The sequence below is a fragment of the Thunnus thynnus genome, chromosome 21 (assembly GCF_963924715.1).
Source record: "Thunnus thynnus chromosome 21, fThuThy2.1, whole genome shotgun sequence".
NCBI lineage: Eukaryota > Metazoa > Chordata > Actinopteri > Scombriformes > Scombridae > Thunnus > Thunnus thynnus.
The window spans coordinates 26657718-26674732 of record NC_089537.1 but is presented as its reverse complement, the minus strand read 5'-3'; the positions used below and the strand labels follow the sequence as shown (position 1 = coordinate 26674732).

Genomic DNA, 17015 nt, shown 5'->3' with positions numbered 1-17015 from the left:
TCTAAATCATGAATCATATCCCCTGCACCCTCAGTTTGTAAAATGTTAGAATTAATCAGATGTTTTGTGTTTTATTCATTTAGTTTATTTTACCTAAAATATCCATCATGTGTTTATTTTGTTTCATCTTTATTATTTTTCATCTTATTTTTATTTTATTTTATTGTAACTGGCCCAGGTCTCTAAACCCAAATATTCCAGAACCGACATGACCAACTGTCCTCAATGGCTATATCTTTGTTCAGTTAATTATGTGTTCAGTTTTAGTTTCTAAATAGTATCTGTTTATCTATGATTTAAAAATGCTAAAATAAACTTCTTTACAGACGTACATTTGGAAAGCAGTCCAATCAAACAGCTAACCTGGAGGTGGGATGGGAGTTAACGTACAACCTGTCAGACACAAACCGTCAACAGGATTCACTGTTGCAAAGTTTGTAATTGAACTTTTGAGACCTCTGCAGTGACTTTATTTCTCATTTATTTGCATTATATGGTTCATCCCTCCATAGCAAATATATTAATATGCAAATTAAGAGCAATGTTATCCGTCAGAGTGCATATCACAGTGGCCTGTAGTCAGTCATTTTCCCAGAGTGTATGACTCCAATTACACTGGATCAACTCCATGGGAAATTCCCAGAATGCACTGAAAGTGGCAGAGGGCATATTTGAGGTGCTTCAATGACATATTTCCTTTTTCTACTACTTTATATTTCTACTCCACTACAATTAAGAAAAGACATATTGTAATTTTTCACTTTGCTACATTTATTTGTCAGACATAGTGCTTTGCATATTCAGATTTTACAACCAAAATATATAACCAGGTTCTAAATACACAACTAACACAAGACATAAACACATCTTATCTATACATGGAAGAGAAGATTCCACCCTGTTACACTGCAGTAGTATACACACATGTACATACATATAACTATTTACATAAAGACATACATTTCTGACTGCCTCTTGCTTTTTAAATAATATGAATATGAAAGTAACTGATGTTTTTGAGGTAATATTACATATATCCATGTTTACCATGTTTCAAACACAGAGACTTCTTGGCATTCCCAAACCATATGATAACATATCCCCATACAACCACTGAAGCATAGTTTCAACTGTGAAGATGCCGTTGTGGCCAGTATGTTATTTGATTGGTTGCATAATCACAAAAGTACCATTTTATTATAGCAGCTTATTGAGATGGAGCTGATTTACTTATGACCCAACAGGATAGTTCAAATTAGCTCCAACTCAATCAGCTTCAACATGACAATACTGCTTAACTGTTAATGTATCCAATCAAATAATATACAATCTATAATAGTATAGCACTCTGAAAGGGGCCATTCTACATAATGAGTGCTTTTACTGATAAAACTTACAGGACAGGTTCACAATTTTTCAAGTGTGTCTTAAAACAGCAGTCAGGTGTCCATATGAACAGTGAAAGAGGTTTTCCTCACTGTAATCATTCCTCCTGTTCATACTGGATATTAAAAGATCCTTCAAATGTGCTTTCAATGTAAGTGATGGAGGCCAAAATCCACAGTGTGTCCACACAGTCATTTTGTGCAAAAATGCATTTTAAAGTCTCTGTGAAGCTTATATGAGGCGTCAGCAGTCTGAGTTAGTCATATCAAGTGGATATCTGACACATTTTCTTTTTAGCATCAAATTCCCTCTTTGTGTTTCCTCGGACAGTGTTTCCCTGTTGAGCTGCAGGTGGAAGTAACAAAAAGAGGCACTTTGGCACTAAAAAGACTGTAACATTGAAAGATATCTACTTGATTTGACTCATTTGGACGCTGAAGCTTCATATTAACTTCAGATAAACTTTTAAATACATTTTTGCACCGAAGGAGGACTGTGAATATTGTTCCCCATCACTTCCATTGTAAGTGCATTATGAAGGGATCTTCTAATGGTCAGTATGAAGAGGAGGAATGATTACAGCAAGAAAAACATGTTTCAATTGGGTTCCCGACTGTTGTCTTAAGAAAGCCTTAAAAAATTGTGATTCCGTTTTTTAAGTATATTTTTCTGACACTATGTCCATGTATTTACTTCAGTAAGATTGTTCTTTTTAACACTATGGTTAAGTTTTCTTGAATAAATGAACTAAATACTTTGTCTACCACTGCCAATAAAATAAAGTATTCCCTACAGTATATGTCAGCATTGCAATATTTCAGGCATTAGTATATTGAAGTAAAGTAAAGTACTATACTTTTTCTTAAAGAGCCAGTATCAAACATGCATGTTGCTTTCAGTAGGTAGGCTTATCCATTATTATTTTTATGAACTGCAGCTGTGTTTAGCTTCTATGACATACGAATCTGTGATCAGAGCAAACATGGAAGATCAAACGTCATTGAAACAAAGCATATGTTTCACAGTCTGTGGTTTTTCTTTCTATGGCTTTTACACCATCTCCCCCCCTAACAACTCCAGGGAGATACAGTATGTAGCTATGTGACATCCTTGTCTTGCTATGCCTTTGAATTGTGTCACAGGTCACAGAGTCATCAGTTTCCCAGAGTTCACTGAATCAACTTGGCCAGTGTTAGGAATCAAGTTCACTGTAGTGATTCACTACCTGCTGAACCAGTTTCCGTGGGAGATAACCCGGTGTGAGTGCTTCAGTGTGAGCAGGCAGTGAGGAGTCTAACCCTCCTCTGTTATCCTGTGAAGCAGCTGCAGTTCTGTGTTTCTTTTCCACAGATACTCAGATCCAGTATGTCCTATAAATAGCCCCAGATGTCAAGCTGGAGCAGCAACTTTTGCTCCCTCTCTTCTCTCCTCCTCCTCTTTGGTTCCTCCTCCTTTAGTTCAACAAATTGTCCCCATGCTCTTCCCGTCCAGTGCTCCATCCAGGAACAGGAAACACAGCACAAAGAAAGAAAAACAGAGCAGTGACAATGATACCAAAGTAGCAACATTTTAAACAATACCCCTTTACTGGTCTAAGCCAGTAAAAAGCTATTCCTAAGTTCCTATAGGCAGTAACAGTTTTTAAACTCTCAACACACTTTTTAATTCTCAGCCTTTATGTAACTGTGGATTCACAGCAAACAATTCTACATAGATTTGTCTTCATTACAGGGAAATAAAAATTATTTTCTTTTATGGATGAAATCAACATTTTTATATATAACATGAACAAATGTAATTTTTAGAATATCAATGAATAAAATAAATCCGATACTGAAGTTAATTCTCAAGCTTGGGAATAGTTTGACAAAATAATCTTAGCTCAAGGTCCATTTGCTAGCTTTTTTCAGAGCTTTCAACTGCACCTCATGGGTTTCATCAATCAGCAGATGGTATTTGCTGTGTTGTCAGGGAGATGGATCAGTTATTATCACTGGTGTGCTAATAGGTGGAGATGGTAACCTCTAAATGCATCCTGATTCCATAAAGCATACTAATAGCACACAGTATATATTATATACTACAGAAGTGGAATTTTTTCTTTTATTTTTGCATTCACTCTGATCCATAGAGGAAGGCTGAACTGTATTATGATACAATATCATGTATTATGAAACAGTTTAGCTGCTTGTAGCACAGTGCGAGTGGGTGCATGCTCAGCTGTGATTAGCTCAGCTGCAACTCTGTATCATTGAAGCTAATTAGTTAAGATTGAACCTATGTAATATATAATAAAACAGTTGAAATTAAAAAAAAAAAAAAAAAATCTCGAAGCAACACTACCTTTACTATCAACTGACATTTCAATAGATTGTAATAATTTTCTAAATACATGTTTCACTCAAAGGGGGACTTTAGATGTTTAGATTCTTATCCATAATGCAACACCATCAGGGAGGCATCTGATTGGTCCCAAATGTATTGTGCAGCATGACAACGAGCCCAAACATCAGTCAGAGTCATAAAGAACTATCTTCAGCACCAAGAAGAACAAGGAGTCCTGCAACAGATGGTTTTGGGCCCCACAGAGCCCTGATCTCAACATCATGGAGTCAGTCTGGGATTAACATGAAGAGACAGAAGCAGCTGAGACGACTAAATCCACAGAAGAAGTGTGGCAACTTCTTCAAGATGCAGGAACAACCGACCTGCCAATCACCTGAAAAACTGTGTGCAGGTGTACTGAGGAGAACTGCTGCTGTTTTAAAGGCAACGCTGCTCACAGCAAATATTGATTTCATTTAAGTTTCTTCTGTTTACTGAACTTTGTATGAAATGAAATGATGAATAAAACTATTGATTTGAAACATTATTTTTTAAAGCATCCTCACTTTAACTTTTACCTCAAACCTTAATCTTTTGCACATTACTGTATGTTCAGGGTTTGTTTTCACATTCATCTGCTGAAGAAGGAACATTTCTCTGTGCTTACTTTAAATCCAACTTTAACACGTGCACTTACTGACTCAGTTTGTGACATCACAACTTTTTTGGAACTTACACAAGTGCGATGAGGAAACTTGAAGCCTCCACTGCACATACACTGAGAATGGTCTTTTTAGTGTAGTAGGAGACATCTTGTGTCCAGCAGTTTTACAATAAAAAAATATTTTTTTCAATGAAGGAGAAGAAGGAGATGTCAATGTGAGGATTATAACAAGGTAATTGAACTGTCTTTGTGGAAAAACCAAATTAGACATAAATTATTATTCAAAGCAAAGTATTTTTAAATATCTTAAAACATATCTGGAGGGGATCTGTAAAAATAGTCATTCCAGTCAGTAAGTCTTCTGAGACTAAATTACATCAACCATGATTATGTTTGAGAACTTCACCAAAAACACTAATAAACAGAGACGCTTGGGGATTTTGGGGGCAATAGATTACTCAGTAAGGTTGAGTTAATAACAAATGTTTCCACAACATGTCACAGGATGTGGTCAACCAAATGTTTGAACATTCCTTTAAAAGGGCAGAAGCTGGGGTTTTCAGAGTACAGTAAATGCAACCCTGCACCTCGACCTCACTTACAAGAAGACACCAAGAAGCTGATGTGATTTGATGCAAGCAGACAATAATGCTCTTAATTTGTACTTGCTGCTCCCTCCGACACAGACAGGCTATGATGTGTTGTCGCGTAAGAAAAACAAGTTGTCAAAAAGCCAGCAGATATAAAACATGAGAGCATCACCTTTTCATTCACACAGGAGGATCATTCAAAGCACTTCCTGCAGAGTGCTCAAAGTTATTATCTGATGGAGCAGAGAGGTGTTTTTATCAGCCTATCAATCTGCCATCTCGACTTTTTTGCTTGTCGTGGAATTCTCTCCAAAGCTGAACTGTGGAGATGATGTAATACTACCAGCATTCAGAGACTACAATAGGTTTGACAAACAGGCTAATGTTATTCAGAGAGCTCTTTTGAAGATGTGTTGAAGCTCTGCTTTTGAATAGTTCGAGTTATATTGCTCTCTCTATTGACCTTCTCTATTCCACAAACTAGGATTAACATTAAACCTGGATTAAATCATGATTTATTTTATAATCCTACTGCATCAAGCTTTACAGCTAACTTTAAACTCAAAGGAATTCATTTGTAATCTATTTAAATCACAGTTCAGTCCTCTCTAAATCTAGATTCATATCAGCTCTGTTACTCTGACCTTTTCAGCTCCAGTTTAATCTCTCATCACTGACTGACAGACACCCTGCTGTGGCTGCAATGTCCCTTTATAATTAATTATTATAAAATTATGGAGAATTTCCTCGCTGCAATCATTCCTGTTCATACTGACTATTAATGCATAAATGCATTTAAAGTTAATGTGAAGCTTATATGAGTCTTCAGCAGTCTGAGTTAGTCATATCAAGTGGATATCTGACACATTTACAGTCTTTTTAGCATCAAATTCCCTCTTTGTGTTTCCTCAGACAGTGTTTTCCTGTTGAGCTGGAAGTATAGTAACAAAAAGAGGGACTTTGGTATTGAAAGATATCTACTTGATTTGACTCATTTGGACGCTGAAGCTTCATATTAGCTTCAGATCAACTTTTAAATATTTTTTGCACAGAAGGAGGACTGTGGATTTTGTCCCTCATCACTTACATAGTAAGTGCATTATGAAGGGATCTTCTAATGGTCCGTATGAACAGGAGGAATGATTACAGCAAGAAAAACATGTTCCACTGTTCATTTGGCCTCCTGACTTGTGTTAAGATAGACTTGGAAAAACTTTGAGCCTGTCATTTAAGGCCTATTCTTGTGTTTCTATGACTTGAAAATGACATAATCCATATGAAATAAAGACTTGTAAATCTGAAAACTGAAAGTTTAGACACACAACAGCAGTCCCTTCAGGCTATACCAATCATCCTCAATAATAATTACGATAATGTTACTCATTGTGGGCCTAAAAATGCAAAGTTTGTTCTGAGGGTCATTAAAGGACCAGTGTGTAAAATTTAGTGGCATCTAGTGGAACGGACTTAGCAGAAATGGAATAAAATATTCATAAGTATGTTTTCATTAGTGTATAATCCCATGAAAATAAGAATTGTTGTGTGTTTGTTACCTTAGAATGAGCCCTATATATATAAATAGGGAGTGGGTCCTCTTCCACAGAGGCCGCCATGTTGCATGTTTCTACAGTAGCCCAGAACGGACAAACCAAACACTGGCTCTTGAGAGGGCCTTTTGCGTTTTTTTGCGAGTTTTGTGACCACTGTAGATTTTCCTACACACTTGAAGGGGAGGGGTATTCAGTTGGTTGCAATCTGCAACCTCACCACTAGATGCCACTAAATCCTACACACTGGTCCTTTAAGTCATAAGGCTGTACGGTAACTTTGGCATAGAGGCCACAGCTGGAGTTGCAGTATACACTGTTCAAAAATATTTTTTCCATACACAAGAATTACATTTGTAAAAATATATTTTTATGAATGTGACACACCTGTATAGTATGTACATAATAGCTATAATGTTAGCTTATCTTTCTTCAGCTGTTGTCCTTGTTTTGGCTGTATGTCTCTATGCCTCTAATTTGCATGCTCTGTGAGCCCAAAAACACCAAGTCCTAAAAAACATTTTTGATGTATGCACCTTGTGAGCAATTTACAATGAAATATATAGGAATGAGCAAAGTCACTGGAAAAGTAATAGTTCCTTGAAACTGTATGACTTACTGGTAGTTACATTATTATTACATTTTTGTATTTGTTTATTATACAAAAGTTGCTTGAACTTGGACGAATACGTCTACATTATCTGTGATATATCCACATCCATATATGTATGTCTGTGATACAGCCATACTGGTGGGGGGGTTCTTTTGTTTTGTGTTGTTTGCTTGTTTGTGGATGGGCTATACTATTACCACGTACCAGTTTGCATCCATTGCATCTCTCCAGATCTCTCTCGTGTTTTGTATCTCTTTATATAATAAATACTTGATCGCCAAAAAAAAAGAAATAAATGGGAATGTCATCTTGGAACACATTATTCAGTTCTCTTAATCTGTGGGTTTGTCCTTATAGAAGCATGAAGTACCACAAAAGTATCACATTGATATTAGTACTCTAAAATATTCTTTGACTGCAGCTTTTTAAAGACATGTACCCGCAGTGTGAGTCTTAACTCTTCTCCTTTCATCTTATTCAACCAGCAGCAGAAAGAAACCTGTCAGTGTTTAGTGAAACTATCATATGTTCATGTTTTTTGAATGGAAGCCAATATTTTTGTATGTACCTGTTTTGTTGAACCTTGCACTCTGTATGACACACACCTTCATAGATTTTAAATGATAACAATGCATAAACAGAAAGCAACAATAAAAATAGAGCATTTATTCAAGAACATTAGTACATATTAGATTATTATATTTCGGCGTACTTTGTGCCCGCATATAAAGGATGTCTTCACACTATTCTTCCAAGGAAAATGGATTTGGGGTATTTGTCCCTCAGACTGGACCACTGCACAAAGAAATAGTCTGATATGAGGTAGAGGATCTTCCCCGTGAGCGACAGCGTCTCCACACGGCAAATGCTTTCAACGTAAACTATCAGGACTTTCTTCATTCCCAGAATTCCAAGCAGGAGTCCTGCCACGCACAGGGGAACGCAGGTCCCTGGGCCGTTACACAGCACCTGAAACAACACACAAAGAAAGGAGGGTAAGCACAGTTCCAGGAAGCGATAATGTTCTTCACAAGCTACATAGAAAGCAGCATCCAATGCTGTTCATGAAATCTGTGACAGAATTCTCATGTCAAGTGGCAGAAACTGATTAAAAGTGTTTGACTTCATAAGCCCAATATCAATTTAATCACTGTGTGATTTGTTTTTTTTTATCAAGAGATACTATTTCCTTGTTCTCTATGACAAGCAAGAACGCAAGATCCACTGCTGAAGCCTGCAGTTGTCTCCAGCTGAACTGTGGCGTCTCCAAACAACACAAGAATTCACATGAGAAATATTCAGGTTTGCCAAACAACACATACACACACACTTTCTATATGTTCACTTGTTTTCTAGTTTGTAAATCACTGGTTCACAATTCAATACTTTTGTAGTCATGTACCCAACAGATGTCTGACTACTGTTGTATCAATCAGGTTCAAATATTTATTTTTCTTATTACACATACAGAATGTTAGAAGAAAGTTCATTTTAAAAATTGACAAATTGCTATTTGCATCAGAACTAAATGTAGTGACAAGTGGAAAGGATGTAAAAGTGTCTGAGAGGCTGAGGTTGAGCCTTGTTTGCTGATTGTCTGACACGCCACCAAACAAGATGAGCTGAGATCAAAAAATAAGTTTAATAACTTTTATTCATGAAAAAGATCAACTTATTATAACGTGCACAAAGTCTAATCAAAATAATCACAGCGATCAGATGTAAAACAGCTGTCAGCTCTCTCTCTCTCTCTCTCTCTCTCTCTCTCTCTCTCTCTCTCTCTCTCTCTCTCTCTCTCTCTCTCTCTCTCTCTCTCTCTCTCTCTCTCTCTCTCTCTCTCTCTCTCTCTCTCTCTCTCTCTCTCTCTCTCTCTCTCCCAACCATTATTATTATTATTATTATCAATCAATAATAAATAAACCAAAATAACCCAAAATATAAACCATCAAAAAATAACTACTTTGCATCCATTCATGGCTCCTACACTAAACTTTCATTCAACAGTGGCTCCCAGCCTAAAGGTTGGGACCTCCAAAGGTTCCTATGATAAATCTGAGCCACAAGGTGACTTGGGTATAAAATACTTCTGTTATCTGTCACTTCTTGTGAAACACTGGAAAATTTGACCTCTTAACATCCTTCAATTGATACAATCCAAGAACCATCCCTCTTGTGCTCACAGCTTATGTCCACGACCTTTGAAAAGGGGTCACAGGTAGTTTCATTTTAAGGGATCACAAGTCAAAAAGGTTGGGACCACTGAGCTGAGGATAAAACAGGAAAAGAGGCTGTGTTTGTTTGTTGCACTGAGATCTATGTTATAGTTTGCTTCAAGCTAAATATCACTGAGATGAATCTCCCATTAACACTCAGAGAGAAGAAACCTGTTAAATACTTAGTCTGACAATGAAAAAAGACAAAGAGAGCAGAAACTCACAACTCACATTTTGAGAGTGACTCAAGAGGAGCAGTGAAGGCCGTGCAGAGACAGAGTCAGAGGGGGAGGGAACTGGGATGAATGAGTAGCCTCGGGGCTGAAGGAGGCTGAGGGAGTTAAGGGAGTTTGGATTAACAGGAAACCAGACGAAGCTGCTGTGGAGTCTGGAGAAGTCATCATACAGCTCCACAGTGCAGACACTGCAGCAGTGTAATATCTTCTGCACAGTACAGAGCTAAACTCTTCTCAACACACATCCTTCATACACACAGAATGAAATGATTATGCATTACAAATCTTTCACTTGTTAATTGGTGAGATGAGATGGTCTGTGCATTCAATAAAACAAGCTAATCTTGGAGTCTGCCATGAACATCAACAGATTTCACCACTTGATCTTAAGCTCTCTCTGGCTGCAGTGAACTCTGAAACAGAGATGGAAATCTTATTTCTGCCACAGAGCTCCCGGAAGAATTTACACTTATATAACCTGCTCATTGTCAGCTCTCTGCATGAACTCATTTCTTACACTATTCAAAGGAAAAACATAGAAAATGACTAACTAGTAAATAAAATTAGTAATTAGTAACTGAAGAACCCTGATTTCTTGGCCACATATGCACTTAAGGCCAATTCATACTTTGCACATCCACGTGACCGTGAGGGTCTGCGCGGCCCCTCTGCAGACGTCGGTGTGCCGCAGACTATACGCACACAAAGCATGTCAACTGCGCATGTGCTAGAAAAGCAACCAGGAATGCCTGTATCGTCTACAGTAGCTTTTCTTTTTTTGACTTGTTGTTCAGCAACATACAGGAACTCCTCAGCTGCATTCTGACTGAAAACAGTCCTGTGTAAAACAATACAAGGGGCTGTGTTGTTGTAGACGTGTTGTTTAAAGTGCTAGTGAGACAATGAAATGTGATCATGCAAGTCCGGTTGGAGTAACGGATTACTGCATTTAAAGGCTGATTAAAAAAACACTGCACAGCAGTTTGTAATACTCACAGACTGGATTTTACAACTCTGAAAAATTATCAGGCTGCAACCCTGTTTACTGGAGGGAACATGTGGACACGTGTCTGTTTCCACAGACCTCCAAAAACAGTATGGATGGAAGAGCGTGTGCAGCTGTCTGCAGACGCGGAATGCTGAAAGCATGAATTGGCCTTTAACCTGGATCGTTTCTACATGTGTGCGTATGCATGACAACGACAGGGACAGTACTGCAGTGACAACAGCAGTGCTATGTCACTACTTAGTCTGGAGTGTAACATATCTCAAATAAAACAGCTGCATGTGAACACAGGTTTAACACAGTGTTCATGATATTCTGCTATAACCTAAAATCTCTCAGTAAGCTGGTTTCTTTAGCGCTGCAGTGGGCCACTGGAATAATTACAGTTTTACATTGTTTAACTGTAATCAAGTAATACATTGATCAATTTAATTGAAGCTATAATAAATGAAGTTAGAATTCAGTTTATGCATGAATAAACTCTCAAATGAATATTAATATTTGGTTACTTGATAAAAGTTAAAGAATGAAGATCATTTTATTTGCTGATTAATAAAAAATATTCTAGATTTAAATGAGGAGTTCCTCACATACAGTATGTTTGTCATTCTGCTCCTACACAGTGTCATTTCACTGTTGTTTTCTCTCTTCCTGATGTTATATCTGAGATTTCTCCCTGTGAAAGTTTCTTTTTGTTATTTGAAGCGAGGGCTTAACCGTAGACGCTTTTATATGTCGTCCACATTGTGAGGCAAAGTTGTGACTTTGGGCTGTATAAATACATTTTATAAAGGAATTGGGTAATTCCTTTTTTAAACGTTTTAGATCATGGTTTTTGTAATTCCATTTACTAATGAGTGCATGTATTCCATGTATAATTTATAGAAGCCTCTCTTTAATGGAAGACCTGGGAGTAGTGTACAGAGGAGCAGCAGGAGCTCTGATGGGTCTGACCCATATCAGACACATCAGAACCTCTCTGTAAAGCACACCACTTCATGTCTGCATTGTGGTCTTCACTGTGGAAATTCTGCTGGCTTCAGTTGTCTAAAGATGATCTGCTTCCCAGCAGTTGCACCAGTAAAATCCACTTATGACAGAATCAGTACCAAGCTCATGAGAGCGGCTGGGGGGGGGTTATGGCTGTTCTTCAGCCGCGCTGCAGTCATAAGCCTGGCTGGAACATTCCTGGCATGACTGCCCTGGCACTAAGTCCCCGGCTTTGTTTCCAACCAGCCACCAATAATCAGAGGGTTCTGCTGGACAGCCCCGCTGACGTCCAGAGTGACAGCACACAGGTCAGGAATCTGCTTCCAACAGAGCAGAGGCAAGCTGCATTATCTGTACTTTATCACAAGTGATGAAAGATTTGATTTTCCCTGATAAAAAAAAAAGTGCAGGTTGTCTGTCGGACAAAATAAGACACAGGTTGTGTTTGTTGTTGTTGTAGGGAGTACATATGGTGCAGACCATTTATACTGTCACTCAAGTTAGAGTCTAACTACAATACTCAAACACAGTGTCTTTAGCCTTCTGCACTGTGTCTATATTAGTAATGTTGTTGCTATTAAAAAGGTCAAAATCCAGAGAAATTAAGCATGAATGTCTGTTTTTGGCTAATCCAGTAAATTAAATACCTGACAAATATAAGGTACTTACAATGAATTTGCAACATTGCTCAAAATGTTCCAACGCAACCACAGACATTAAACTCCTGACAGTCCACACATATGTTTAAATATGTTATCTTGAATGTATAAATAATATGTTGTTATTAGATTATTATTTCTCTCGTCCCTCTGGTGGTATCCATCTATGCAGATAGATTTGCTTGTATTTGTCCAGGTTGGACATGTCTGCCTCCACACCAACACAATGGAGGTGAAGGTTATTGTGTTTGTGTTGCTCACAGCATTGAAAAATGACATTTAAGAAGTTTAACAGCAATATCTCTTTCCATAATCAGAGTCCCTGTCATTCTAGATAACACACAGAACACAGTCCACTATTGTCACAGGGACTATTTCTTTGGTATTAAGACGTTAAAAAGAAAGGAAAATACTAAAGTACAGCAGTTTTCAGTTGAAGCTACAAGGGGACATGAGATGAACTAACCTCAGAAGGCCAAAACTTTTGTCATAAACTCAGTTTGTACTATAAGATTTAGTCCAACGAACATGTAGTGAGGATGGAGTGAGTCACAGTGACTGAGCCACCCAAACCTCGTGAACAATCGTTGAAACTCAGCATTACAACTGTGACAGAGAGGAACATCATTTTCATGCCTGTGCTGGGTTGAGTGTGTCATCTCCACTCACACTATCACTCACGTGTTTGTCTTGATCAACTGCTGCTTTGCACAGCTGCCCAAAACAAACACCTGCCTCTGACTGTGCCATTTCTGCCTTTATTATATCTGACAGCTGCCGCAGTGTTCCTTTTACACTCTATTCTATTTAAGTTCTATTTAAACAAACAATATGATACAGCATGAACCGTATCTGTATCAGTCAGAAGGTGAACATAGTGCTTCCTTTGATCTACCATGTACAGTATGATGTGACCTTTATGACCACATATGAATGTTACAGATGATCAGAGGTCTGGAACAATGTCAGCACATCACCATTAATCGATGAGATTCATATCATTTAACTGACACATTCAACAAGACAACATGGGGAAAACTGCTGCTGTTTGCCTGTTAGCAGTGTGAGGTATAAGGCTTGGATATATAGGCTACACATTCCTCTCCCATCAAAGCTGTAGCTCTGTCTTTATTATCTCTGGCTTTATTATGTCCCTGTGAGCAATGCTGGAAGTGAATGAGTAGGACTGCTTTATGGCAATATTGGATTTTCAGATCATAAAACATTTGCTAGATCCAGTTTTAAAATATTGTTCTTCACTTTCTCCACACATAAAAAAACTTTGCTCCATCGTGCTACTAGTGGTCTACAACTCCAGAGGGTACCTTTGATTCCACTTCATTTAAAGTGACTATATCACCATCGCAGTCTACCCTGCACTGTGATCAATCATTTTATCCATATTAGCCACTATGAGGTATGACACCACTGGGGCTAGCTTGTTGCTTTCGCTATGTGAAGATAGACAGAGAAATATCACACAAGTCTATTGTGTGTTCACAGTGAAGCACATCAACAAACTGCATTTACAGGTGAAACCCAACAAACCCATTCACCATTTCTTCATGGGAGCCAACAGATGAACCATTCAAATACAGTAAACTGTGCCTTGTTGTTATTTTTTAGGCAACCCTAATACCTCTGAAACCCTAATATGTTCCAGTGGTGGACACCATCGTTAACTCAAACAGAGACATCATTAATAATCCCTCATTGCACAGGAAAGCTACACAGACTGAGAACTTCAACCAGTCTGTACACTGAATGTTTTCAGCAGACAGCTTAGAGCATTCTTGGAATGTTGACCGTCATTTTCTCTGTAAATTTCACTTGTCTAATCATCTGAAAGCTACATGACCTGTTGGACCTGTTGTTTCTGGTGATGTCACCACATCTCACTGATGAAGTCATGTGTACACAAGTGTCTGCAGTTTTTTTCTTTTGCCTCTACATGTTTTAGACACTATTCCACCACATACACTTGTATTCTTATGAACATTAGTCTTCTTCTTTGTCCTGGTGAATGGAATAATAAACAGCATTCTGCACTCATTAAGTTTGCTTGATCTTGGAATGAAATGTCTTTCAGAGGCCAGTCCGTTAACAAGCTGGAGGTTGTGTGATTCAATCAGCATGATCTTGTTATGCTCTCTGCCTTCTAAACTCCTCATAGTTAGCTTTTTATGCTTCTGAACAGCCTCATTACCTTGTAAAGAAATATTCAATGTATTTGTTGCCAATTCCACACATAGTTTTTTAAGCTTCCAGTCTCTGTTTTTAGTTTTGTGATTGACAGTGTTTTTCTCTTTCCCATCTGTTGATCTGCGCTGCTGCTGCTTACAGTTGCTCTTACTGGGATAAATACATGTGTATTGAATTGAACACAAGCTAAAAAGTCAACACTTTTTCAGTGTTCATATCTGTATGTTATCTGCACATACACCCAAAAAGTGCAGGACAGAGTTGGATGGGTTAGTGCTTGTCTGAGTGAAACTAACCTTTAAGGTCTGCTCTGGTGATTTAGTATTGTACATCTATGATTAAGGGGACTAACAAGAATGAAAACTGAAGCAACAGAGGCTGAAATTTCCTGACTTTTGGTTCCTTGTGCGGGTCAAGATCCAAAGTAGCAGCACTATCAGTTCTGTGGAGGAACAGCTACTCACCATGTCAGGTCTGAGTCTGAAGACCAGAGGGAGAGAGTAGCACGTGGCGCTCAGGGTGCTGAGCACAGAGGAGCTCCATGACTGATGTACCTCCCGGCTCCGCGGGATCCGATAGATGGTGAACTGGGAAACAGTGAAACATGTCTGTTACAGGCGCTCACACACACACATCACTGTCTGTATCAGATTATAATGTTCCATGGAGATTTTGGTTATTGACGTGTCTTCAGTTGAGATATAGATACAGCAAAGTCTTCTACTATTCCATATTCTATATGAAATAGAACTACTTTGCCATGAAGATAGTTTTGATGTCATTAAGAAGGTTGTAGTAGGAACTCTCCTGCATTGTAGGATATGATTATTTGGACTATGTTTGATACAAAGGTCTGCCACTTTTGTTTATTTTTATATTTTCATTTCTATTACTGTTCTATTTTTACAACATGTCTCTTTGTAATGTCTGCTTTTATAATATAAATATCTATTTGTAGCTTCAATAGAAGCTGTAACACAAAGATTTTTGACAGTTCATGAAGTTGTTTGTAAAATGTTTGTTCTCAAATGATCAATTTGTATGAAATGTGAGTAATATAGAGCACAATTAGATGATGATATTCAAACAAGTAAAGAAGACCGTGTGTTGTACTTCAGTCACAGGAGAGAAGCATAGATAAAAAGAGTACTCATGCCACCTGCTGGCAGTTATTAAGACACCCTCCACAGTGTCTCCTTCATTTCATCAGCCTGTCATTATCATTAAGTCATTATTTAGACTCAGACGGTTGTGTACCTGTGATTTGGAGTCAGAGTGTTGTTTAGAGTTTTCAAAGGTACAGATTTTTTCCTCACTCATCCTGTCTGTGTCTGCGATGACATAGTGTCGAGGTGTGTAGGCTGCAGACAGGCTCTCCATCAGCCGCAGGATCTCTGTAGTGTGACCACCTGAAAACACAGCAGACTCACACTCACTCAAACACACCGTGAAGATGAATGTGAACAGCTGAGAGACCTTTCTGATACTATGACATTAAGACTTGACTTGGCGGAAGAAAAACTGGCATGGAATAGATTTCTAATCGCAGTCTACATCACAGATTCCTCTGCTTCTTTCCTTACTCCTTATAATGTTTCTATGATGGAAAATGATCAGGTATATGATTTGTCTTTATAAAAATATCAATTATGGCAGAACAAAATCACCCCAACATCAGTGTTGCACCTCACTGATGCTCTTGTGTCTGATGGGAGCAAATCCCTGCAGCCAGACTTCAACAGTAGCCTGGAGGCTGTTACATGTTCAACACTTACATATAGCTGGAATGTTTAGGTGTCTACATACTTTTGGCCATATTGTAAATCTATTCTCATTATTATAATCATATATTCATGTGTTCTGTCTTATTCAGTTTCATTCAGTTCAGGACTGATATTAATGATCACTTGAATGTTTGCTCGTCACAGTGCCGGAAGAGTATAATATATTAAATTATTCATTTCAAATGAATTATTTCTGTAAAAAGCTCCACCCCCAGCCCACCAATGTTTTGATGACGTTATGGCTACAGGCCAGTGGGATAGGTCTTGTTAGCATGGAAGCTAAGGAAGTCAGCTAATGGCAGAACATAACTAATATTCTTCATGTTGGCGCCTGTATGCTAGAATTATAAATAATGCCTCCGCAGTCGGAAAGTAGGGTCTAACATACACTATGTAAGTTAACAGTTAGCTGAAGACATAATAATGGAAGTGTGTTATCAGCAGAGAACAGAACACAGCAGAGCCGCTGCGCTTCATAACGTTACCTGATCCTGCAACGACAAGAGCAGCGACCGGACCTTTGGTTCCAGGTTTATGGTTTGATCCAGTCTTCACAACAATATATAAGCGGATAATAAACAACAAACATATCAGTAAAACAGCTACAACAGCTCCTACGAGGAACGTCATGTCGGCTACGGCAGCTCTGAAGGACCAAATCGGATCATGTAGGCTTGTGTTGCGTCATTTTAACCCCTGAATATAGGCTTTCAGGCACATCCTCTACACAACCCATGTAAGACATGATGATGTGGAGCTCCCCTTCATGGATGTTCCCCTTGCAATATCAATATATCCGA

General features: G+C 38.2%; 1 protein-coding gene across 1 annotated transcript; it reads right to left on the bottom strand.

Moving 5' to 3' along the window:
- Positions 1-7771: 7771 nt before the first annotated feature.
- alg14 (ALG14 UDP-N-acetylglucosaminyltransferase subunit) lies at positions 7772-16881 on the bottom strand. The gene is made up of 4 exons (XM_067578450.1): positions 16701-16881; positions 15689-15840; positions 14896-15018; positions 7772-8094 (listed from the first exon to the last, which is right to left on the bottom strand). Exons 1-4 carry the CDS (start codon positions 16843-16845, stop codon positions 7864-7866), a joined length of 651 nt encoding a protein of 216 aa, XP_067434551.1. The 5' UTR covers positions 16846-16881; the 3' UTR covers positions 7772-7863.
- Positions 16882-17015: the final 134 nt, after the last annotated feature.